Consider the following 27,223-nt stretch of genomic DNA (forward strand, 5'->3'; position numbering starts at 1 on the left):
GGGGGCGGTGATGCTACCTATGAGGATGGACTGCCCATCTAGTAACCCCTCCAGTAGCGCGTAGCGTCCCTCGGGGTCCACCTTTCTACAGGTTTCGCGAAAGCGAACTCTGGGCCGAATCAAGACCAGCGTTCCTCGCGCAATGGCGGAGTAGGTTGTGGCGCAGAATGTGCCCCGCTATTTCTTCTGAAGTTTGCTCAATTCCGCGTGAGTGAGGTTGGTGGGTCTCTTGTAGGGAAATGATTTGCGCTTGTTGGCGCTTAACGTATGCATATATCGCATAGCGTTTCCTGGCTGTGTGCATTCCCCATACATTTGGGCTTAAAAAGGTGAAATCTGTGTGTGTCATGGTGGATGATAGGTTGTGTTGCGGCAGTGTTGGGTCTCCGAGGGTGCGCAACCTCCCATCCCTTGCCAATGGGTGTTGCCTGCGAAGCGGTGTGGAGCTGTGGGTGAGTGCCCCCTCCCTATATATGAGAGGTAACAAGAGGTCATGCCACAGGGGGCGGGTGATCTAAGAACTAGGGTCAGGAAACAGTCCCAATACTAGGGACCTATCGCTGGGAGCGATACGTCCAAACTGAAGGAAGAGAGTGTCAAAAAGTAACCATGGGGAGGTGGAACATGCTTGCGAGGTTAGTCCATGGATGGGCTTGTAAAGGATCAATGTTCGTCGTCTGGTCCCGGGATGCGTCGGGACGATGTTGCACGTGCAACCTGAGGGAGTTGCAGTTTTGTAAGGGGGCCGAGCAGCTGTTAGTAGGGCTGCCCTGCATCCATCTGCTGTGGGGTACTGTGGACAGCGTCTCAGTGGCATCGACCTTGCGTGTTCATTAACTTCTGAGATCTGCTGTCTGGGGTAGCGTAATTGAGTCCCCCAAAGACGAAGTCTGGTCACTATCCTCCTCTCCTGCCGATGAGAACAGGTGCGGGGTCTGTCCATGTTGTCTGAGGACGGGGAGGCCTGCAGTGCTGTCACGGCCCGCAGAGCGTCCCGGTGCTCCTGCATGATTTGTTCCAAATCCGGGGAGCCCACAGTGGGGCTCTGTTCCTTTGTGTTCTCTCCGATCCGCCCTCTGTTTGGGTTGCGTCTCCTGGGTCGTGGTGCCCTACGTCTCTGCCCTAGTGCGGCCTCTGTCCCGGATAGCTGCGGGCAGTGCTGGTCCGCCCAGTCCTGCACCTCTTCTGCGCAATTAAAAAATATGGCAGAGTCGTCGTGGATAATTTTGAGTCTGGCAGGGAATAGCAGGGAATACTGGATATTACTCGCCCTGAGCTGTAGTTCCACCTCCAGGAATAGTGAACTCTGTTGCTGCACCGCCCGTGCATAATCAGGAAAGATCTTTACTTGTTTGTCCTCGACCCGGAGGTGACCTGCTCGATCCCGGTCGCGAAAGTGGAGGAATTTCGCCAACATCGGCCGGGGTGGGCTCCAGACTGGGGTCTGCGTGCTGGGACTCTGTGGGTGCGCTCAGTGAAGAAGAAGGCCGAACGGTCGTCAGCTGGAGTAAAGGACTTCACCCACGCCTCAATGTGCTGCACCGGGTCCGACCCCTAAATACCTTCTGGCAGCCCCAGCACCTGGATATTACAGCGCCTCGAGCATCCCTCCAGGTTGTCCATGCTCTCTTCCAATGGGTCAGGACATTGCGGATCGTTATTTGTTGCTCCTTAACTGTGGGTTGCAGGTCAGCCTCGATCTTCCCCCTTCGTGTACCTTGTCTGCTAGCTTTCATTGGTCGTCAATGATAAGGTTTATGTCGGTCATCAGGGTGCCAAGCCGCTCCTCCACAGACACCCTGGAAAGTTCAATAGCTGCCAACACTCTGTCCAGCTTGTCCCATGTGGATGAGTCGGGCGGGGTCATGGCAAGCTTGACTCCGGTCTTGGGATGCAGCATATTCTCCGGTGCCGTCTCTGGCACAGTTGAGGTTTGCGTGGCCCTGGGTTTCCCCATCGTGTCTCCTGGCATGCCTTGTCAAGTGCGGGTGGTGTGATGCAGTGTTGGGGATTGGAAGGCACCCTGCTGAGCCTCCGGTCCTCTTGTTCTCTGATGTGGGTCCTGGGTATGCTCTGTCCCACCCCCGTTCCACAGAGTATGGCATGTGCTCTGGCCATCCAAACTGGGGACGCTGATCCCCGTGGCTGGTACCGTGTGCGTCAACCTGTGGGGCGCACCCACTGTGGTTGCGGGTCCCCTTTACCTTCCCCGGCCCGCCACTCCTGTTGCCATCACCACCCCCTTTTCTGAATCGTTTTGTCCACCATAAGCGTGGAAGGGTATGCTCAGATGTGAGTCCCTTGCTCACTGCACCATCAGGATTCAAGCTAGCCGGGCCGAAGACGGCTGTAATGCCAGAAACTGGTCCCCGGAAGCTTGTTTCCTTTCCAGTAAAAGAATTGGCTTGGTAGTTTGGTCTGCCCTGTTCCCATGATGCACTGGGCCAGGGACAGACTAATTTGCATGTAGCCAGGTTCTGAGCTGGGATGGTGCAGTGAGCTAAAAAACGGTGATGGATCAAGCCCTGATCTGTTGACTGGGTAGGAGTGCTCTGCTTAATTCGGATACTCTGTCCATCACCACCCCCTTTTCTGAATCGTTTTGTCCACCATAAGCGTGGAAGGGTATGCTCAGATGTGAGTCCCTTGCTCACTGCACCATCAGGATTCAAGCAAGCCGGGCTGAAGACGGCTGTAATGCCAGAAACCGGTCCCCTGAAGCTTGTTTCCTTTCCAGTAAAAGAATTGGCTTGGTAGTTTGGTCTGTCCTGTTCCCATGATGCACTGGGCCAGGGACAGACTAATTTGCATGTAGCCAGGTTCTGAGCTGGGATGGTGCAGTGAGCTAAAAAACGGTGATGGATCAAGCCCTGATCTGTTGACTGGGTAGGAGTGCTCTGCTTAATTCAGAAATTCTGTCCATCACCACCCCCTTTTCTGAATAATCCTGTTGCCAAGCGTCTTGTGAAGTCAGGAGGGGCCAGTCCAAAACGGCTCTCCAATGAACTATGGGGCTGAGGAGGCACGTATTGCGACATCCCTGCGGCCGCAGGCTTGGGCTTGGTTCAGGCTGGGTGCCAAGTGGGGTGCTGGCTTTGGGGGCCCTTCCCTCCCAAGGTCAGGCAGTGGGGGGGAATTATGCCCACACCTCCCCGGTAGCTGGCAGCCCCGGGAAGGGTCCCCTCACTCAACGCCTCGAAGTTTGTGCAGTCCACTCCTGGCAGGCCCGGATCTCCTCCCCCTCCTCAGGGAGGTTCAATGATCGTGCTCACCAGGTGCCATGTTTGGGTCAGGCAGTCCTGGCCCAGCTCGTTCTCCAGTCTCCGGCGGCCCGTGGGGGAATGTCGTCTCAGGGTCCCAGTACCTCCCACGCCTAGTGAGTTTCTCCTGGCCCCACACCGCAGTGCTCAGCGCGATATGGCCCTCGCGCTCTGTCTGCTGCGCCACACACAGTGGATCTCCGGACCCCGGTACGGCGCTCAATGTCCTCCTCGGTGCCTTATCTGCTAATCCCTGCTGCCGGGCACATCTGAGTCGTCGGTTCTTCGGATCCCTGACTCTCTGGTCCCGCACTCCACGCTCCGGGACGCACCTCACAGCCCCGGGTTGGATCTCCTGATGTTAAATAGAGGCACGGTGGGTGCCATCTTGGCACCAAGGGCCGGGTCCTGCACCAACTCGGCATACTCCGCAGCCCCGCTCCGTTTCCAAAGGGGCTTTGACAATGGGATGCCCTGTATGTTCCTACGTCTGTAAGTCGTTTTTTGGGCCAGAATCGACGCTGTAATGTGGACGATATGCTCGCCCAATTATGGAGCCTCAGCAGGTCACGTCCACCATCGTAGCCTACTTGGCCACGCCCCCCCTGTAAATGACCTGTATGCATTTAGAATTTAGAAAAGAAAAAAAATTAAGCACATTTTCTTTTGTAATTCTGAAGTGTGCTGGAAATGGAGATTTTAATTGATTTAAAACAAATCAAGAAGACACTTTAGTTGGTGATGTGCAAATGATAAATATTCACACAAGCTCGAGCACTACACATTATCGTTCGGGTGCTATATAGTTCTATCAGTTAAAAAAAACTGTATGCCTGTGCAAAGTCAGTGGCCGTTGCAATGAAAAATGTGTTGTCTAAGCATGACAGTGCACTACCACATGAAGCTAAAATTGCTCCTCCTCATGTCCCTTAAAGGTAGGTTGGTAGCAAAGGTTTGTCGTTTTCTTTTTCATGTAGACATTTGTAACCAAGTATGTGAAATGGAGTTTACAGAGGCACATGTGGTTTGGGAAGGAAGCCCATTCCCTTGAAGATCCTTAGATGAAAGAGTATTTTGAAAAATGTGTGGCTAGCTAACCTATCTTACGTTTAGCAGGTCTTCATCCTCAGTGAACCAATAAGCAGGAGCGTGTGTGACTGGGGCAGTTTACCAATGTCCATTAATAATGCTTCTTGGAACAGAAAGTTTTTGTTGTTGAAGTGACTTTGAGAGTGGGAAATCCTAGCTTTATATTAGCTTTATGGATTGTATGACTGTGCTGGCATATGAGAAGAAGGTTCCATTTCATTGGGGCATAGAGTGTGAATGCAATTAAGCAATCGGGTAGTGGAGTTCCTGTTCTCCCCTACTGGGAGACCGGTTTGGAGGACTGCAAATTTTTTTTTTTATGAATAAACATTTTTATTGCAGATGCACAGATACATGTAAAAAAAAATACACCTCCACAATCCAGCAATCAGTAATCAATGTCTACACCGGTAGGAAAGAGGCCCAGCAGACCCCCTGCTTCAACATTGCGAAAAAACAGCACACAAATCGCCATTGCACCGGGGTCACATAGGCGGAGCCCTGCCCAAGCATAGAAGGTGGCCATAGTGTCCATCCGGGCATCTGCTTTTTTCTTTTTTTTTTTTTTTTTTGGTTTGTTATTCTCTTGGGTCATTAACTGTCCTCCGAACCCAAGTAGCAAAACCAACCCCCCCCCCCCCCCTCCCCTGAACTCAACTAAACAATGCGGGGGAAGTAAGAGCTCATCCCGTAAGTTAACGTGAGTCCGGATATCCTAGAGAATAATGCATTCTGTTTCCATCAGCCGCAGCCCTCCCTGTCCCGCCCCACACACAAGCCGCCCCTGGACTGTCAAATCATTGGCACACTCCTTGCACACTGGGTCCCCTCCAAACCAGGCCCGCTGCCCACCCGATCATCCCCCCAGCCCCCGGACCCCTGCGTAGGCCTCCCTACCCCGACCCACTCTCCAGCCCATGATACTGCCTCCATTTTGACCAAATCCTCTTGAACTTCTTGGGGCAGCCCCTAGCTTTATATGTCACCCGCTCCGCCGCCATGTAGAGGTCCAACCCCCTCCTCCACTCCTCCATGTTAGGCACCGACTCCGCCCCCCAATACTTAGCAATGTCTCGTTTTGCGACCACCAGGGCCAATGTTAGGAACGTTAGCAGAGGGCGGGGGAGGTCCACATCATTGGTCATTCCCAGCAGGGCCAGTTTCGGCTCCTGGACGAGTGGCACTGCCAGGACCTCCTTCAGTTCGGTAAAGACAAGTGTCCAGTACGACTGAATCTTGCCACATTCCCATAGAATATGGAAGAAGCCCCCCCCCTCCCGCTGGCAACGGAGGCACCTGTCATCTAAGGCCTTCCCCATCCTAAACAACCGAACCCTGTCAAAGTACGTCCTGTGGAGTACGTTATACTGGATCAGGCGGAGTCGGGATTTAATGGCCACCTCCCTCGGGTGCATTAGGACTAATTCCCAGTCGATTTCCTCCATACCCCCCACGTCATGCTCCCATGCAGCCCTGAGTTTCGTCAGATCCCCCAGCATGTTGTTTGTAAGTGTCCTGTAGGTAAGGGATACAGCCTTGTTGGGGATTTGCTCCTGCAGCAGTCTACCTTCCAGGGGTGCATATTCTGGGAGACCCTCTAATGATATCGCCTGGGCCCTCCACGCATGCCGTAGCCGTACATATTTATAGAACTGCGATTGGAGGACTGCAAATTTGACAAATTTCTTCTTGTTTCAGATACACCATGAGGCTACTATTATCAATCTCTTGGAGACAATCTTCTACCACAAGGTTTGTAAAGAATCCAATGACATCTAGTGAAGCGTGTTGTTTTGGAAACCTGAATAAACTGTGACTTTAAGTTAACTTTTTTTAAAAATATTCCTAAACTTGTCAACGCTAACCCGCAAGACCTAAAAAATAAGAATACATTTTAATTAAGTTCCTTAACCTGATGCAGTGTTTTCTCTATTGTTTACTAGTTTCTACACATTGGTCTTTGTTGTACAACAGATCACTTCATACCTGTTCTACCTCTTACTAATTTTCTCTTGTCTTTTTCTTTCTTCCTTCATCCTTTTCCATGTCACTCTCCAGCCCTTCTATCTTTCTCATTATATTTTTTCTTGCTCTTATTTTCATTTTCCTTCATATTCTCCTCCCTACTTGTTTTCTAGAGCATGAACATCATCATTCAATGATGCATTTCAATCAGTGCATTTACCATTACAATAATTCCAAAAATCTTGGAATATACTTTTTGGTTGTGAATGTTGTATGTTAACATTTTATTACCTGCAGGAACTGTGATTTCTATGTCTTGAGCATACCCATCAATGGATACAACATGCTTGAAAAGTTTCCTACAGAAGTGGAAAAGCATTAGAACTAATACCAAAGTCGTAGGTACTCCATTAAGGACAACTGAAGGTTTGGTTCTTTTTGTAGGAAGATGAACAGTTTTTGATGTTCTGGAGAATAATGTAACTCCCCTCCTGCACTTTGCTGTACAAACGATATGACAGTGTGAATGCACTTCACTTTTAATAATTATCCTAGGCTAAATCTTATGTTGGGCCACGTAACCCATTGAAACTCTAAATAGGATTTGTGTGCACCATAGAGCTCTCTTCTTGCTCATTACTCCCCAGGAAGATCTAAGACTGGAAGACCAGTTCAGATCTCTCTAAAGGTTTCATGCCACCAAACAGAAGCCTAACATCTCTAAGACCGATCTGAGTGCAGCGATTGAGCATTTGAGACTCTTTAAAGGTCACCATCTCGTCCTGTGTCTTTATGGGGTGTATTAGACTGCAAGAGACTGGGGCATGTCCACGTTTAAAGACAAACTTGAATGGTCACTGATTTTTTCGTTCAATTTAGTTTCCTTTTCATAGTTTAGTTACCTTTATTTCTCTGGAGGGAATGTGTTTTTGTATATTAAATTAGGCTTATTTTACTTGATTACTTTTCTTTGTTTCCCTTAGTGCCTTATAATTTTATGTGTCCTTTTGGGGATTTTGTTTTGAAGGAAGTGTATGTTTTGGGAGTATAGAGCGGCAGGCAAAGTGAATGGAGAAGCTTGTGTTAAGTACATTGAGTTCAGTGACATGGTGCAGAAGAGGCAGGACAGATGCACAGAAACAAGTTTCTCCTGGTGGAGTGGATTGTATAGCAGACTGTACAAGCAGGTACAGGATAATTCTACAGAGGAATGCAGACTTTGGGGTGTAAGATAAGCTCTAAGTAAGATGTTATATATTGTATAAATTGAAAATTGGCATTTCTCAAGACCATTCAAGGGTATTCCAGGGCACTCTCCCAGTCTTGCTCATTGTAGGCGTGCTGCAAGTCTTCCTCCCATTGCTCTCTCATTGAGGTCATTGGCACTTGTGTGTATTCCTGTATTGCCCTGTGCAGCCATTTGATTAGCCTGTCCTGCATCGTGTGGATAGTGTCCAGTACTGCATTTTTATCCAGCTGGGTCATGTCACGGTTCTGACGCATTTTCAGCATATTTAAATTTTTACCATATGTTAGAAATTGGCCCTAGTCAGCTTGGGCTCATGACTCCCTACTTCTCTCTTTAACATCCAGACTCCTAACTTACTGGCAAGAGGTTTGTGGGAAACTTAAGTTTCCGTCTTATCCCTTTCTTCTTACCCCTCTAGCTCACAAACCAGACTTTCCCCCAGGCACGGTCACCCGGTTCCTTTTGTTGGGCTTGCGTTCGATCTCCCAAGCGAAGAGATTTCTACGAGGATGAGGACCTGCGAACCAAATATGACCCACATTTCAGAGTCTTCATAAGTATCCGTGAAGACAAGTATTTGAAGGAATACCCCTGACTTGTACACCTTGCCGTAAAATACACCTTGATTAGGCGGAACGTTTAGAAGATTGGGCAAGCACTGCACTGGGCCGCACAAACTACCGCCCGCTTAGCCATGCAAAGGGAAGAGACACCCATAGAATTCTTGTACCTCACTAATGTTAGGCATAAAGGCATTTCATGGCTATATTGTTACATACTCAGTCTTACCCCACCAAAGAAACATGCCTACATGCAGCAGTGGGAAAGGGAATTGATCACAGATATCACGGACAAAACTTAGGGAGCAATATGGCAGATGGCTTCAAAGTAATCTATCTGTCTCCGCTACAAAGAGAACTCTTACAAAATTCGCACATGTTGGTTTTTGACACCAGTGTGTTTGCATAAAATGGGGGTCATTATGATGGCGGACGGACCTGCGTCCGTCCGCCACCACAGAGGTGGAGGGATTGTCCGCAGGGGCAGTGGCGGTCCCTCCGTGCGAATTAGGATGTGACCGCCACCCTGGCGGTCACATCCTGTATTGTTAACATTGCGGCGGGTGCTGCTTGAAGCAGCACCCGCCGCAATGCTAAAAATACATGCAGTGCATTTGCATGCACAAAGCGTCAGACACCGCGCTGTGCCTGCCGCTATATGCAAGAAAATGCAGGGGGGTACCATAGGTGCCCCCCATGTGCACCCCCCACCCCCTGACACCCTGGGGCCCGCAACGGGCCCCCAAACAGAAAAGACCACATGCTTTACCACGGCGGAAATGCCGCCGTGGAAAAGCATGTTTCCCCATGTATCCTAATATGGCTGGCGGTGTCTGATAGACAACGCCACCATATTAGAGCTTTTCCGCCACGGTCGGAAGGCAACCTCGGCGGAAAAGCAGAGGACGGAAACATGACCCCCCCAGCCATCCTAATCTGGCGGGGGTCTTTTCTGTGTCCGTAGCGGTGAATCCGCATCCTCCGGGCTGGCAGTGGCTTCGCCCGGGTTTGAGGATTCGGATTCACCCTGATCCTAATCGGGCCCAATATTTGGGAGCTCGGAGTTATGTTGGAAGGGATGCGGGGAACAGGGCACGGGGCACTTTCTTAAACAAATGCAGTACGCGCAACGAAATTCGTTTTATTTAATTTATTTGTATACTTACCTCCGTTGGGCCATAATCCGGAGTTTACTACCCCCCAGCCTGCCCCTCCCCACCCTGCATCACCGCCCGGCTGAACTCCCTCAAGGGGCTGCTACTGCAGTGTGTGCAAACATTTTGGGAATAAGTCCCATTTACGATACACCTCAGCACAAGCATTTTACTGCCCCGTGACCCACTGATGGTCCTCCTGGGTGACCCAGGAGAAGATAGGCTTTTCCCCACGCTGATTCTGCAAGGACGGCTTTCTTCCCACCTACTCTCAGCAGCATGACTAGGGTATAGCACATATGTGGAAGCAGCCTCAATCGCCCTCACTAAATATGTGGTGAGGAAAGGTGTGGAATCTCTACACCATGGAAAAACTCACAGCCATCATTAGGGACAGAGTGGCCTAATTTAATACACCCTTGCATCCGTTTATCAATTACATACAACAATAACATAGAACAGGGGGATTATACCTAACAATGTCCAAAACACTGAGGGTGATGTCCCCATTAGACACAGAGGGGGACCCACCTTGACCCAAACAATTATAAAGCCTATCACCAACAAGACGCATTCCTGCTTTCTATTGCTCTGCATTTTTGCATGATATGTAATATTTAAATCTCGATGGGTGGGGGACATGGCAGCTATCGTGGGTCAGGGAACAATGTTGGACTTTGTTCCATCAACACTTTTGTACAAGTCAGGGGGATGGATGTGCGCCAAATTCCTCTAAATACTTGTCTTCATGGATACTTATGATAACTCTGAAATGTGTGTCATATTTCTTTATAACAAAATGCTAAATAAAGTTGTAAAAAAAAAGAAATTGGCCCTCATCCAGACCGCGTCCACGACCAGTGTGGGGAAAGCCATGATAATACCATCTGAGTATAAATCACCCACTGTTTGTATGCCCACCTCCTCCCATTGGGGTTAATTCCCTGGCAGTGAAAGGGCCAGTGAGGGTTGGTAAACCCTTCAGAGGAAGTGCTGGGGTTTAGGTGTCACTCACCTATACTGGAGGCTTCTGCGCAGCTTCATGACCACTGTCTACACCAAGATTGCCAGTGTTTTATGGAGTTTTGTTCCTGGAAAGATTAGGCAGTGCAGGGTGCCACTACTGAGTCATTCCTCAAAGATTGCCGTCCCTGACAGATGGTGTCCCACCATCCAGTTCACTGCCCATTGCAGCTGTGCTGAGACATAGTATCCTCCTCTATCATGCAGTAGGTGCAGCTTGGCTAAGCTATTTCTACGGCAGTCACAGCCCCAAATAAGGTCAACCCCTAGGGAATCTGGGGAGACTGTCTCCTCTTTTGTCCCTTATGGTTGACTCAGGCACTGAGCAGGCTGTCCCTAGCAGTAGTGGCCCACTGGGCGTTTAGGGGTTGAGATTCTGGCATCACCTCCGAGCTAGTTTGTGCAGCCACAGGCAGTGCCCAGTTGCCCGCAGTGCACGTGGGACCCATGCAGCATGGCGCCCATGGCAATGCCTCCCATAGTGTAGGGGGAAGTGAGGGCAGGACACTCACTGACTGTGGGCCAGCTAGTCAAGGGAGTAAGTACAGAGGGATCAGGTGTGAGGATGGGATGGAGGAGGCATCTGATCACTTCCTTATGGTGTATGGACCCACCTGGGGCTACAGCACGGAGACCGCAACTTGGGACGTGGACTTGGGAAGTGGTCAGCACACAGCTGCCATGTTTGGACATGTCAGCGCCATTGCAGCTCACCTCCCACTTCTCTCCCGCTGGGTGCCAAAGATCCTGAACAGCACCGGTGGGTGCCTCCTGGTGTCCCTACAGACTTGGTGGTGGGAGAGACACTTCGTTGTTTGCCTCTCTTGCGGATGATGCAGATAATCTGGGCCGCAGTGAGGAGCCACTCTAGATCCCATCCACCATCCTAGGTTGCCGGCAGCACCCCATTCCAATTATTGACTTGATGGAATCCTAGATATACCTTACGAATACTTTCAGTTTTAAAAGAAAACAGGTTTTCTAATGTGGTGAAAAAATGAAATTTTTATAGACCTTTATTCTTACTCCGCATTTGATGGCTTTTGGTATTTGCACTCAACAAACCTCCAGTTTTGCTATAGCTGGACATCATGCATAAAGCTGAGTACTGCGTTATACTCAGCCCCTCTATGTGAGGTCTATGACTCCTTTTGTCAATTGAGCCTTGCTTGGCTAATATATAATACTGAAATAATCAAATGTACGCAGAGTGACACTATTAACAGTGAGCTCCATTTTAATATCCTGTGTATCTTTCGTAAGTCATTACCTTAGCTTTTATTAACTTACCGGTTATTTTCTTTTTCTAGTGTAGTTTTTAAAGTTACTGAGTAATTTTTGAAGATCCATTGGAGATTTAGGTATTTGTAAACCGTCAGCAGCAGAGGGGAACTTGATATTCAGCCCCAAAATTAATATCCCTGAAATGGTGCAAGGACCACCAGCATAACAAGAAAAGTGCATTATAACATTAAAGGCCACAGAATAATGTGTCTCATATATACACACATGCATCTGGCTTTGTATGAATGCTCCCCTATTCATTCTCTGTTTTGGAATATGGGCTAGATGAAAATTACTTATGGCGAATGGGAGATTACATTTTTTTGTGATGAATACATATTTGACATTTTGTGAGGCATATGCAATACTATCTTACCTGCCTCTATCTAAAGACTGTTGTGGAAAGAACCAAGAAATGTAGTGGTAGGGGCAGTATGATAGAAGGATTGTAACAAAAATGTTGATAATGCTTTATGCTTAACATGTATCCATCAAAAAGTGCAAACATGTATACTTACAGATAAATAGCTTATTTTTTTAGCTGATTCTTTCCCTCTTTCTATTGTATTTTTCATACTTGTAAAACAGCAGTCACTACTCTCCATATTGATCTCTTCTTTATGTATCGTTCCAAGTGCACTCTCTTAGATCAGCAGCTTCTGCTTTCCAGTTCTTGCTAGTTCTCCCCTTTTTCTCCTTTTTAGGTCTCACCTAGGCAGCACATGCACGGTCTCATCGAGACATGCTGTATCTACTCTGTGGGCTTACAGCCTACCCTTCACTTTTGATTAGTTTGTTCCCTTGTCCTTTCCATAAGCTTACTTGTATATGGGTGATGTGTGTTTTTGTCTCTCCTTTTGGTAGTTTGCACCCTCCCACGGAGCAGTGACCTAATACTTGTATCCTTGCATTTTTGTCTATTTCTGTTTGTGTAGGGACACTTCTAAAGTTACAGATAAATAGCTTTTTTTCTAGCTTATTCTTTCCCTATTTCTCTTGTGATTTCCAGACTTGTAACACAGCAGTAACTACTCTCCACATTGGACTCTTCTTTATGCATTGTTCTAAGTGCACTATCTTAGATCAGCAGCTCCTGCTTTCCAGTTCTTGCCAGTTATGCTCTTTCTCCCCTTTTTAGGTCTTGTCTACATAGCGTATGAGCTGTCACTTCGAGACTTGCTGTATCTACTCTGGGCTTACAGCCAGCCTATTGCTTTTGATCAGTTTGTTCGCTTGTCCTTTCCAAAAGCTTGTTTGAATATAGAGAATGTGTGTTTTGTTTGTCCCTCCTTTTGGTGTTTTGCTCCCTCCCACAGAGCAGTGATCCATTACTTGTATTCTTGCATTTTTGTCTATTTCTGTTTGTGTAGGTGCACTTCTTTTTGCGTTGCTTTCAGCCCAGCCCAAGCTCATCACGTGTTTTTGGACAGTTCATGTTTCTTCGTAAAGTGTTGCATTTTTTTGCTTTTTTGTTACAATTATGCTGCTATCGTGCCCCCTCATCCCCACAGCGCTCACTTTGAATCAAAGTCATATGGAGCCACCTATTACGTAGGTCAGACAAATGCTTTCTTATTAAGCCGCTACCGCACCCCCCTGATTCTCGCAGAATTCACTTTGAATCAAACCGTATGAACCAGCGATTAGATAGCTCAGCAGTCGCAGTCAGACAAGTTATTTATCATCAAGCCACAATCGTGCTCCCTCACCCTGCAGCACTCACTTTTAATCAAAGCCTTATGGAGCCACCTCGCTTCCATCGAGCACTCCACTGCTCTAAAAGGAACATTTATCTTTCTAGTATACTGAGGGCATAACACAGCTAGAAGGCCAGCAGACATGAAAGCGCTAGCCTCCCAGGGGTCAAACTCTTACAGCAGCTCTCAGGTTTCTCGGGCACATGCATGACCAGGGCATTGCTTGTTCCTATTTGGTAGAAAAGCTCGTCAGGTCATGTTGCAGCTACTGCTTTAAGATTTTGCCATCAACTTCAGCACAGAGCTCCTATGCAACTGCTTTGCAATCCCCGCCCCCCAAAACACACTTTAAAAACAACTCAGAATTGTGAGATGCACTCTAAACACAGGGCATTTATATTGAGTAATTGTTTTTGTCTTTTTGTGCACAGCATGTGTATTTCTTGTTTTGAAAGGGATATTTTACAGCCCCATGAGCTGACTTTTTTGTCACAAATACTTTTTAATGACACTGATAATCAAATTTCTATGCTATATATATATATATTTTTAAAAATTTTTGAAAACCTTTATTAGTGCATCCACAAAAGTACAAATACGGGCCCACAACCCTCAGGCCGGCCACGAATACTGTTTAAGCACCGGAGCATGCAATACGGTGACGCAATAGCACATCAATATCGATAAGTAAGCATTCAGCGGTTACACTGTAGATCACTGGCTATCACGCCTCAGGAGCAGTGAAGGTTAATTTTAGAGTTTTTTATAGCAGCTATTAAAGTCCAACAGTTTTGTTTTAATAGAAAATAGAAAATGTAAACCAAAAGAGCAGGGTCCGCGCAGACGTGATATAACAGTAGCGACAGAGTCACACACAGCCCAGCAACCCAAATTCAATCTCCCCAGGCGGTATGGTGGCCCATAAGGTGCGCAGCAAGGGTATCAGAGCCAAGATCCTAACAATTGTCTACCGCCACCCGCCCATCAGCAACATCGACACGGACCCAAGATGGAAAAGAAAAGAAGAAATAAATTAAAGAGGAAAAAACAAGGCACCATAGAAACAAAAAAGAAATCAAAAACCCATCCCCCAACCCCCACCCTACACGCATGCGAAGGCTACGGCCTACCCCCCCCCCCCCAGCAGTGTGTCTGTCGCCCAATAAACCCGAAATATAGAATAAGAGAGTAAGAGAAAGAAAGAAAAAGAGAAAGATCATAACACCCAAGATTACACATGAGATATAGGGAGTAAGAAAAGAGAGGACTAATCTATAACTCCCATAAAAAGGAAAGGTGGGGAGGAGCCACCAAGTACCAGGACTCCCGGACCCCTCAGCCATTCAGTATCCCCTACACCATACGCATCAATAGATTTGGAAGACATATAATCAAAGGAGAGCCAAAATCATTCACACCCAGACTCCCCAACCCGCACACAGCCGCAACCCCGGCAGCAATGATAAACAACAGGACATAGTGGCTGCTACCGCAAGTGGGAAGAACATCAAATACATAACATCCAATATATCAGAAAGTGTTCCAGTCCGGGTCACCGCCTGCCGATCAGACAAAAGCAACGAGAAGAGCACCATCAGCCCTGGCCCGAACGCCGAAATTCCTCCAAACATGGCCATCGCTGAGGGCACACCCCAGGGAGAACAAAGGAGCAAGATGGCCGCTCCTGACAAAGAAGAAGCAGGGAAAGAGGAAATGAATACCTCCAGTCACCAACAAGTTCAGTGTCCGAAAAAAAGAACGTCCCCTCGATCACAGGATGACACCTACCCCACCAGTGTGGGAAAGAGACTCCAAAGGCAAAGGCAGCGAGGGGGGTCAACAGCTGGGAAGTCGATGAGCCAAGCATGTGTAGCGATGGCTCAGGCAGAGTCTCCGTCCTCGAGGGAAACTTTGTAGCTGTAGCCCCGTCGACAAGTAAACACCCAACATTGTGTCCCAGGACATGCCGGTTCTCTGTACTCACATGTTGCAATTTTGTATCGATTTCAGGATTAATGAGAGGCAGTGGAGAGCCAGTCAGCGGCGGTCGCCATAAGTCAGGAGTAGCTGCATCAATCTTTCGACCTAGCTCTAGAGTGTTTCGTCGCCATGCCGCCCTTAAACCAGTCAGGGCTGCCAGGATGTCGCCGCAAGTCGGGACCCCCTGCAAATCCAGCCGGTCCGCCTCGCGCGGCGCCGCCGCCGGACCAGCCTCCAGGTCGAGGACCGGCAGGACTGCACGTACCGGTGATAGGGGAGCAACCATCTCCTCGTTTATGAAGTCGGGCGCCATTTCCACCCCGTCGCCGAGCCCACAATGGAGGGAGGGGGGCGACATCATGTTCGTAGAAAGCCAGCAGTTTGAACCATCGGGGGGAGAACGGCTCGCAGTTCGGGAATGGCACAAAGTGGGATCCTCTTCGCCGCAAGGCAATGCGGGTGGCCCACGGCTGAGGAGGCGCTTCGAGATGCGGGCAGCGCAGCCCGCAGGCAGCGCATCAGGGAGAAGCCTCGCAGATAGGGCTCACGTATCACAAGTGCACACCGCCTTCCAGAAGGGAGCCGCACCACCATGTAAAGGGTCCACACCTTCTACTTCTGCAATCGGCAGCGCCCCCTTAGTCATCGACACCTCCCCAGCTCATCCTGCCATCTCCAGTCGGGCAGCGTCCAGTGGCGGCGGTCCGCACCAGTTCCAGGGGCAGCATCGGGGATCGGCAAAGACCATGAGTTCTCCGCCAAAACAGCCGGCAGGGACCTCGGAGGAACGCTGTTAGGATCAGCGCAGTTATGCCTTCATTTCACCGCGGTGTAGGCGAAGGATAGCTCTCAGGATATCGATGCGGGATCGGACGGCTCGCGGAGCCGGGAGCCTACACGTCCGTCCCGTCCGCCATCTTGGCTCCTCCCCCTTCTATGCTATATTAATGAAGTTTTTATTTCCATAATACATAGAATCTGCACTTACTATTCACCCACACTACTGTAAAGCAAAGGGAAAAAAAGGTTTGCAAAGGCAAGACCTATTGGCTTTGCCAGTGCTTCTTATTAGCATTTTCTGTCTGTGCTTCTTAAAGGTTTGACACAATCTTCCATCAACTGCACTTGTTTATCCCTTCTCTTTCATCTATGCATTATTTTCAGCGACCATTCTTTTCCGCTTGCCCTTCCACCTTTTTACCATGTTCATCTCTATGCTTGTTAGAAATGCGGTTATTGGTTGTCAGTCAGTATGCACCCTCTACAAGCAAGAACCCTCACTCTAGTCACAATGAGTAAAGTACACACCTAAGTTTACCTGTGCTCACCCTCTGGTAGCTAGGCACAGAGCTGTCCAGCTAAACTAGAGAGGCAATGTGTAAAGCATGTGTGCACACATACAGTAACAGAGTGAAAACACCACAGAATGAGACCACACGAAGGCGGAGCTTGCCGAGCTCTAAGATGGTGGCTAGCTAGGAGGGCTCCCGTAACCCACAAGACAATCCTACATTACCCTGGTGACATATACATTTCCAGCATCAAGTGTGCGTAGGTTGCGAGCTCAGGTTGATAGTGGCAGCGAGAAATCCTGCGGAAAATCAACTTAAGGCTACCCGCTGGAGCCAAAAACAAATGGCGGCCTGTTAGCTGACGCGTGTGTGAAGCCGTGGCTCTGAGTATGGAGAAGCCCGCTGACACCCAGAGCGAGGTAGGCGGGGATCTCCCAAAAGCACGCTGGGCAATATATTGCATGCAGAGACAAAGGCAGGCCACGGCGTGAGAGAGAATCATGAGATCATCAGAGGTGCGCCCGCTCAACAGATATCGGAGGAGACCGCTCAAGACTGGAGTGTACCTCGTGGTGCGCAGCTGCCCGGACATTATAGAAACACACCAGGTATGCCACAGCGAGACGCAACACAGCAGCAGCCCAAAACAAGGAGAAGATGAGCAGCGTTCACCCCCCCCCCCCCTCCCCGGCACATCAAGCTAGACAACTGGAGTGAGTGAGTGAGGGACGAGTGAAAGAGCTGTGGCCCATTGAAAGGGTGCAGGCTGTGAACAACTAGCAATCAGGCCTATGGAGAACTTAAGACACTCAGCGGGGAGTTACTCTAGGGCCCAGCCTCACACCAGACCAGAAATAACGGCTGAATTCCACCGCCGGCACCTACGTGACTTTTAGGGAACACAGTGCAAGAAGAACGAGGGCGCTGGTAACTGAGAGACCTAAAGTCAACACACAGAGGCTGGAAAGTACACTACGATGGAAAAGGCGGACAAACTGCAGTTCAAGCTGCAATTCGAACTGCGCAAGCTGTCTCGATTGAGGAATGCTTCCATCCCAGAGTCGGAGGGACCGCCAGAAGCGGAGGAAACAAACATGCTAGTAGAGCCGGATGTCAAGCAAATATTGAGTGCAATGCAATAGAGCCTTAGGAGCATAGATAATAAAATAGACACCATTACCTTCAGGATGGATAGAATGGCTGACCGCATAGATAAATATTGCAATAGATTGGATACGGTAGAACAAAGAGTGTCAAATGTTGAAGGCACAATGCAAGCAGAAGTGGAGGGTCACAAACAAAGCAACTGACAAGCTCCTTCAGTCACTCCAAGCAAGGCAGATGATTTAGAGGCCAGGTCACGCAGGAATAATATCAGAATCTTCTGAATAGCAGAGTCGATAAGCATTAGTAACATGGAGCTTTATGTGGAGCGTAGACTGGTGAATCGCCTAGATAGGAACAATTTTTCTAACACGATCATGGTAGAGCGAGCACGTAGCTCGCTAGTGCTGCGCCCAGCTCCAGGAGCAGCCCCGAGACCAATCATAGCGAGCTCCTAAATTATAGAGACCGGGACACGGCCTTGCGGAAATCGAGAGAGCTGGGAACACTTTGGATGGAAGGAATGGAGATCTCGCTGTTTCCTGACTTCAGTTTCTACTGGCAAAAAAGAGACTGCAGGAACTCAACATTGTGTACAGTATGCAATACCCGGCGAAGTTGCGGATACAATCGGAAGGTAGATCCCATTACTTTACAGATCATCAGAAGGCATTAAAATATGCAAAGCAGCTGGAAAAGGATAAAGGCAGGCAAGATTCCGCAAAAGCTACACTGGAAGAGGACAACAGTACGCAAGCCTCAGGAGAATGATGAGACCTACGAACAAGGTGATAAAAAGGCATGGTTTACTGATCCAAGTTAACGCTGGCACTAACCTTCGTGGTTGAGAGAGCAAGGGGCTGGGAACACTGATGCTCCCCAGCGGCGTGGTAGGAAAGTCCTATTATTTGGGGGAAGTGTATAAACCTGATAGAACTTGGACAGCACCAGAGACCATAAGACACAGAATCTATGAAGGGTATGGTGAGGTATTGGACACAAATGTTAAGTTGCTCTGCTTGAAGGGTGTGGTGGTTACACGTAGGAGCCGGAAACATCTGCCCCCCAGTGTACTTCACTAAAAACAATGGCATTGTTTTTTTTTTAATGAGAAGGAAATGTTCTGAGGGTGAGGGGACACTGAAAGATATGCCAGTTGGGGTTTCACTTAGCGTGGGTGGGAATTTTGGGGCAGATATTGTTGTTGTGTTAAAAAAGAAAGAAAACAGGGGGACGAGTCCAGGAACTGGTTGGCATTGTATCACAGTTTGAAACGTGGAAAGATCACTGACACAGGCACAAATACAGGGAGCGATAGAGTAGACCTGCAACTTCGACTATTCACATGGAATATTAGAGGGTTAAACAACGATAGAAAGGTGAGGAAGGTGATAGCGTACCTTAAGAGGCACAACGTGGATATAGCGATTCTGCAGTGAACGAACCTGCAACCAGACAGGAAAGCTCGTATACTCAATAAAATGCAGGGGCAGTGCTTTACTGCCAGCTATACCTCGCATGCTAGAGGAGTTTTGATATGGGTGGGGCGCAAATCCGGGGTGACAATCACAGGACTACACAAAGACTCAGGGGGTAGATATGTAATAGCACAATGCAGAAAAGAAGATCTGAAGCTCCTGCTTATCAGAGTGTACTGCCCGAATTACGACGATCCTCAGTTCTATTAGAATGTGGAAACTAGAGTACATCAATGGGCGAGTATGCCACAGATATGGGGACGCGATTTTGTTTGTATACTCGACCCCACAGTGGATCGATCTAAAGAACGACTGAGGCAACCTCCACAGCAGCCAATGCAATACTGGATATGATACAGAAGGAGAAACTTGCATATATCTGGAGACAAAGGTCTGCAGGTAGGACAGGGTATACACATTATTCAGCAGTGCATGACACACATACCTGTATAGGCTATTGGATGATATCCAATGAACTGAAAGTGAGAGTTGCGGATTGCGAACACCTCCCTAGAACATATTCAGGCCACTCCCCAGTACGACTTACTCTTACATATGCGGCACCTAGAATACCAGCTTTTACATGGAGGTTCCCACCATACTCTATTAGACACAGTTTTTAAAGAAGAATTGCAACAGACTATGTAAGAAGGTTTTATAAAAAACATAGATTCAGTTGACAAATGTACTAGAGTGTGGGAGACATTTAAAGTCTATGTAACAGGAATAGTAATTTCCAAGCATGCAGGAGTATTGCGTGATATTAGAAAAGGCTACAAGCATTGGAGGAGATAGCAATGTTGGAGGGAGAACTGCAAGCAGTAGGAGGCATGCAAAAGAGGGCTGAAATTAAACATAAGCTTGAAGAATTTAAGTAGTTGGCTAACGATGAGATTAAGCATATGGAGAAGTATGCAACTACGAGGGCTTATGGGGAGAGAGACAGAGCTGGAGCGACACTAGCTATCATTCTAAGAGCCTCAAGGACGGCAGATCTCATTACAGAGATCATAAACGACGAAGGGGACGCCCTGAATACCCCTGATCAGATTGTACAACAGTTCCGTAAGTACTATAAAAAGTTATATAGTTCTCAAATACAACATGATGAGGACACTGTGGCTTACTACCTTACACACCTTAAGATGCCATGGCTAACCCCTGAACACAGGGAGCACCAAATGGCGCCCCTAACACTGACTGGAATTTACACAGCATTGAAGGGTATGCCAGCTGAAACGCACCTGGCGCTGATAGGTTAACAGTCGCATTTTATGAGTCATACCAAGAATTGCTAGCTCCGCACCTTAAAATGTTATTGAAAAGATGGCTGAGAATGGGGTAATGCCCCCTTAATCACAGTGCTAAAACTAGGTACACCAATGACACAGTACTCGTCCTACAGACCACTAACCCTACTTAATGTAGATGCCAAAATGTATGAAAGAATTCTGGCAAACAGATTGGTGCCTCTACTGCCAGGTATAGTAGGCCCAGAGCAGGCTGGCTTTGTTCAGAGCCAGAATCTATCCTCTAATTTGTGCACATTATTTTGATTCTTGCAGCGGCTAAACCCAGAGATTAAGGCCGCAGCGGTATTCTTCGATGCCGAGAAGGCATTTGACTCAGTGGAGTGGAGATGCATATTGGCAGTACTCCGCAAAATACATGTAGGGGAAATATTTATGAGGCTAATCCCAACACTATACACAGTGCCGACTGCTAGAGTATGTATCGGACAGACAGTTTCAGGCGCCTTTAGCGTTTCCAGAGGCACTAGACAGGGTTACCTCGAGTCCCTGCTATTGTACACAGTGGTAGTAGAGCCACTTGCATGCGCTTTACGGGAGTATCACAGTCACAGAGGACTTTGTTTCCCAGGTAATAGACTAATTATATCAGCCTATGCTGACAATACCCATTTATATGTAAATAAACCAAACACAGATCTTACCCTAATACTCAATCAGGTAGTTCAATTTAGAGGGACTTTTATTTATTTTCCAAAACATACCAATATCTCTCAAACAGACTGTGTTCAAACAAACGCAGGCTCTTCTGGTGAGGTTGGGTGGAAAACAAGCAAGAGTCAAGTGGGACTCACTGACTTAACCGTATGACTTAACCGTATTATCTGGGAAGCCTCAACGCTCCTGACCTAGAGATGTATTATAGGGCAGCCCAGAGCCCGTTTGCCCATTACTTGATTCATGGACCACAGGATACACCCAACCCACACCTGGAGAGAGAGGCAGCAAGCCCAAGGACGCTGCCGCAGACACTGTTTCACAACCCATCCCGACAGCGGGGAGTCTTTGACTCTATAACAACTACATGTTATAGGAAACAGTGGTCCCTATTCAGGGAGAATACAGCACAGGCATGGTACGCACTCCTGAAAAGTCAGAATGGGGTGCTGCTGTACTCTCCGCGCATGCCACTACATTGGTGCATGTGGTTCCACCAGGGACAGGAAGGAGGGGCAAGAAAGGCATTACGCACCGTTGGGATCAACACGATGGGAGATTTTTTAATAGAAGGGGAGCTAGACAATCTGGAGGGAGTACAGGAAATACACCCTAACATGAATCTGTTCGCTAAATACCACTATCACAGGGCTAAGCACACATGACAGGAACTACTGGGGAAAGAGCTAAAGGAGCCACAAGAAATGGGAGCCCTTTCTACGATTACACAGTCAGAAACACAGGTGAATTAATCACAACATTTTATACAAGCTCGTAGGAGGCACGCAGGCCACTAATGCTGAAGGTGAGAATAGATTGGCAGCATCATCTAGGGGAACCTATACATTATAAAGATTGGCAATATTGTTGTGCCAACACTAAACCGATTTCCCTGAACGGGCGACACAGGCTTATACATCTTAAATATTTGCACCAAGTCTATTACACTCCAGAGAAGCAGCACAGATTCGGGCTGCGTGAGGACTCAAGATGCGGGCGGTACCTGGAGGACAAAGCAGGATTCTTACATCTAGCCTGTTTATGCCCTGGGATAATAGAGTACTGGGTTAAAATATTTTAGGAACTAAGTATTAGCACAGGAATAACCATAGAACTGGACCCATAAATGGCACTATTCGGTTACGACTTGGGGATTGAAAAACCCATCAGACCTCTGGTGGCTATTGGCCTACTACTAGCAAAATCTCTATCTCTTCCCAATTGAAAGTTATACTTGTAAGTTGTTACTGGGCATCTCCAATGATAACCTATGGGAGAGATAGTCCTTGCAATATTGAAAAACGAAATTGGCAGTATTTCACTATCAGGACATGTAAAACACCTCAGTATGTGCACTACCTTTCACATACTCTGCACCCTACCCATGGGGCCAACTTTGGCCTACCTTGAGGGAGCCTTAGATGTAGAAAAAGGGAAGGGTTGGGCCTGGAAAGTGGGTGCACTTGCCAAGTAGATATGGCAGTTTAAAACTGCACTGACAGGCATTGCAGTAGCAGGCTTGAGACATGGTTACAATGATACTCATGTGGGTGGCACAATCAGTGCTGCAGGCCCACGAGTAGCATTTTGATTTACAGGCCCTGAGCACACACAGTGCACTTTACTAGGGACTTACCAGTAAATAAAATATATCAATCTTGGATAACTAATCATAATTACAAATTACACACAGAGAATATGCTTTTTAGCACTGATTAGCAGTGGTAAAGAGCCCAGAGTCCTAAAGCCAACAAAGACCGGAGTAAATAGGAGGAAGAAGGCAAAAAGTGTCGGGATAACTCTGTTAAAAGAGCAGAGTCCAGCAATCCTTTTTCCTGATTTTACTTCTTTCCTCAGCCATTCTCGCTATCAGCTTTTCCAGCTGTCTCATTTACTCTCTCTCTCTCTCTTGGTCTGTCTCTCTCTTTATCTTTTCCTGTTTTCTAGAAGTTCCTACATGCTGCACTTTTCTTCCTTTGTCTTTCCCTGGCACCTTCTGCTTTATTAAACTCTTTAATAAATTTAGCAGTATTTATCTCTTGAGTCATTCTTCTTCAATTGCAGTCCTTGTCACCTCAGTTAATCCACCCTACCCACTTAGATAACTTGTTTCCTTCAGTCAAGGGCCTGGTGTGTTAGCATTTTTCTTGAAAGTAAGACTCTGACTCTCTATTTTCCCATCAGGAGGTATGTGAAGCTGCAGAGGATACAATTTTAGATCTCATTGATTATAGTCATCGAAAAGTGGCCATGCTGGCAGCTCGTAGCATCAATGGGGACACTCCAAAACACGGCAGACTCATACCAGAAGATCTTAGCAATAAATCAAGCTTGCAGGTATGTAAACATACAGAGTGGAACTGAATTAGAATTGGGTGGGAGAAGAAAAACGAAAGGAAAGGGAACAATTAGCAAAAGCTGTATTGATAAACTGAGAAACCTGAGGTGTGAATTTAAATTTGCGTTACTTCCTCCAAATACTGCCTTCAGGAAGCCAAAAGTATTGTACTAACTATGGATGTAAAGCTAATACTTAGGGGAAAAGACACATTTTTTTTTAATTTTGTAGAACTATGGCATGCATGCAGAGGCACAGTTGAAAAATCTCTTGTTCAGTGAGTCAAAGTTTGGAAAGCCATTCATATGGGAGCTGGGCAAATGTTGCTTCAGATACCGTAGGATAGAGGTTGCCTTTCCTAATGTGGGGTAAATGGTACTGCTCCAAATGTTAAAGATTTATGAACAATTTTTTTTTGATTAGTTTAAAAAAAAAAAATTATTTATGTGTTTTATAGAGCGCAAACTTGACCCGTTAGGGTATCAGGGCAGTTTGCAGGAGAGCAAAGCAATATACAGACAGACTTCAAATCAACCAGAAACAGCTCGAGTAGTAAGGGGGAGGGGTGTCGGATACATGAGGGAAAGAAAAGCACGTATTTACAGTCTACATAACCAGTTACTCAAGACGAGATACCATATTTACAGATTACATTTACTATTATTCAAGCCAGGCCCCAAGTTTCTGATGGGGTGGCAAGGTAGTCCGAAGAGGTAGTGGACGGCCATAGTGGTGGTTGAGGTAATATTTAGCCAAGAAATGTGCCCATAAGGAAGATCTTGGCATCCTTTTTGAAGCGAGTCAGGGAGGGGATTCTTCTGATGTCGGGTAGGAGAGAGTTCTATATTCTTGGAGCAGCCCCTGAGAAGGTCCGATTGTACGTTTTTATTTTTCGAAAGCGTGCATTTTGGAGCAAGAGGTCTCTGAAAGATTGGGAATTTCTGGTTCCTCCGGAGATCACAAGTTTCTATGTCAGATAAGCAGGGGAGTTAGAGTATAAAGCTTTGTGCGTGATGCATGCTAGTTTGAGCTGTATTCTTGCCTCCAGGGCAAGTCAGTTGAGAGCTTTCAGGTGTGGGAAACTATGATCATATTTCCTTGTGCCGGTAAGTAGTCTGGCGGCCGCATTGAGGCAGGCTTTAAGAGGTGCCAGGGAGGTCTTGGGTAAACCCGAGATGGTTGAGCAGCCGTATTCCAGTCTAGAGATGACGAGTGCTTGGACTGCCATTTTTAGGTCGGGAGCATTGAGGAAGGGTTTTAATTTCCTAAGGTAGCTCAGGTGGAATCTGGCTGTTTTGGCCATTAAATTGATGTGGTCCCGCATGTTCAGGTTGCTGTTAAGGGTAATTCCCAGGGTTTAGCCGAGTTCACAATGGTCGGTGGGCAATTTAAGCCTGTGTTAACCTTAATCCATGATTGAATCTTGAGGTTGGTATTGGGAGGGGAGATCAGGAGAAATTCTGTTTTCTGTGCATTGAGTTTAAATTGATTGGATGCGAGCCATTGGACAGTGAGTTTCAGAGCTTCGCTCAGAGAGAGAATCTCTTCGAGAGAAGAGGTTTTTGATTTAGATCTGGGTGTCGTAAGCCTACATATAATAGGAGATATTAGCTGCGGGTAATACTTCAGTAAGCGGTTCTAGGTAAAGGTTGAAAAGGGTGGGGGACAGGGTTGATCCTTGAGTGACTCCAACCGTGACCCGGGATGGTGACGCTAGGTTGCCGATGGGTATGTCAAATAATCATTTCAAAGTTACAAAATCAAGAATATGGGCCTAATGGCCTAAGCATGGAATGTAATATCACATGTTTCAATATTTCATGAACAACCGTATAGGTTTTGTGTAAGGGCATAATTAGCACAAGTCGATGTTCTATGTAGACCCATGTAAACTCCATTCTGATAGATACATCTGCCAGTGGATACCTCACCTAGTGAATATCCCCATTGCGTCAGCAACATTCGGAAATTCTTTTTGTAGCTTCGCGCTGACGTGGACTTGGACGTCATAGAGACACGGCATCGCTCGCGACTCCGCTGACGTCACCAATGCCTACAATAGGCCCACGCCGGCGTGATGACATCAGTTCCCTTTTTATTTATTTATTTATTTATTTAGTATATTTGTAGAGCGCAAACCTGTCACCCAGAGGGCATCCTGGCGCTTTGATCAGGAACCATAACCTTAACCGCTCAGCCTTTTATGGAAATAGGTGGGTTTTTAGAGCTTTCCTAAAAGGTAAGTAGTCCTTGTGGCTTCTCAGAGAGAGTGGCAGGGAGTTCCAAAGTTTGGCAGCTGCGACACTAAAGGAGCGGCCACCCATCCTCACTCTGTGAAACCTCGGGACTACAAGAAGATGCGCCGAAGAAGAGCGGAGGGGTCGCGATGCAGAGTACCAAGCAAACATCTTTTGCAGAGGGACGGGGCCTAGTTGGTGAACCGCTTTAAACACAAGACACGCAGCTTTGTATTGTACCCGCAGATGAACCGGGAGCCAGTGTAGGTCTCTTAAGGCAAGAGTGGAGGAACTGGACCTAGGGCGGGAAAGAGCCAGCTTGGCGGCCATGTTTTGCACCCGCTGAAGCTTACCGGTCGTTGACGCTAACGGTTACGGGATACTCAGTAGCTTTTGGTAACTCGGTTACTGTTTTTCCTTGTTTTCTTGTTCTCTTGCCTCTTTGTCTCCCTAAAATGTCGACAAAGAAGACCGGATTTAAGCCCTGCAGGGAGTGCGGGAAGATGATGTCCATTACAGATCCGCACCAAGACTGTATTTGGTGTTTAAGCTCCGACCACGACGTGGATGGATGTTCATCGTGCTGAAAAATGAACCCAAAGGCCCTGCGAGAGAGGGAAACCAAACTTCTTGTAGCGAAGCTGAAAGCCGACAAAGGTAGGAAGACTTAAAGATCCCGCTCGAGGAGGACGAAGTCGAGGTCGAGGTCGGAGTCAAGATCTCGAGAGGCATCGGCTTCGAAGTCCTCGTCGGAACATGCTTCGAGATCGCATAAGAAGCACAAGAGAAGGAGGCATGAGTCTCGACGTCATTCAGGTGAGAAGTCGGGCTCGAAGTCGAGGTCGCCCAAAAAGGTTCGATCGAAGGTGATCCCGCCGCAAGAGAATTCGGATCGGGAAGGTGAGGCCTCCCCTTCGGAGTCACAAGTTAATTCTCCGGCTCCGGCTTCTAATCCAACTCCGACGCCTTCTCCGGCTCAAGAGGAGGAGGAGGAAGTCCCTGTGGAGGAAGAAGAATCGGCGCCTGTAGAAGAGCCGGATTCGAACCTACCTCGAGATCGGCCTGAGGGTGTTCATCCTACTTTTCCTGCACCAGGCCAGGACCCATCAGCGTTCCTGAATGCTATATATGGCGTATTCTCGAGGTCATGGTACCCCTCTGGTGCACCTTCGGGTCCCATGGGTCCACTGGCATTTAATTTGGGTGTTCCACACTCTTATGCCCCGGCACCATTCATACCATTTAAGCGAGCCCCGCCGTCGCCGTGGCAGTACCCGGCTCCGCCGAGGTCGACACCGGCACGGCCGAAGTCGACCAATACCGGCATCACCTGTTCCAAGCAGACCTTTGGAGCATCCATCTGGGCCATCGGATTCGGTACCGACGTCGGCTCCGTCGAAGTTGATGGTGGATCTGGTTGTGAGGCGTGTAAAGAAGAGGTCCAGGAGGGAAGCACAACGCCTCTTGGAGGAACGAAGGTACATCGAGTCTCATCCAGACTTGGATGAGGATTGCTTCGAAGAGCTGGCTGATGCTAGTGGCCTAG

General features: G+C 47.8%; 1 protein-coding gene across 1 annotated transcript in view; it reads left to right on the forward strand.

Annotated features, from left to right (window-relative positions):
- ZMYND10 (zinc finger MYND-type containing 10) overlaps positions 1-27,223 on the forward strand; it is a 317,696-nt gene that overhangs the window by 144,309 nt on the left and 146,164 nt on the right. Inside the window, exons 4-5 of the mRNA XM_086936812.1 lie at positions 6,048-6,101; positions 23,287-23,439. Coding sequence (XP_086792938.1) covers positions 6,048-6,101; positions 23,287-23,439 — 207 coding nt within the window. The remainder of the gene's footprint in view (positions 1-6,047; positions 6,102-23,286; positions 23,440-27,223) is intronic.

This window comes from Lissotriton vulgaris, chromosome 9 (assembly GCF_964263255.1).
Source record: "Lissotriton vulgaris chromosome 9, aLisVul1.2, whole genome shotgun sequence".
NCBI classification, from domain to species: domain Eukaryota; kingdom Metazoa; phylum Chordata; class Amphibia; order Caudata; family Salamandridae; genus Lissotriton; species Lissotriton vulgaris.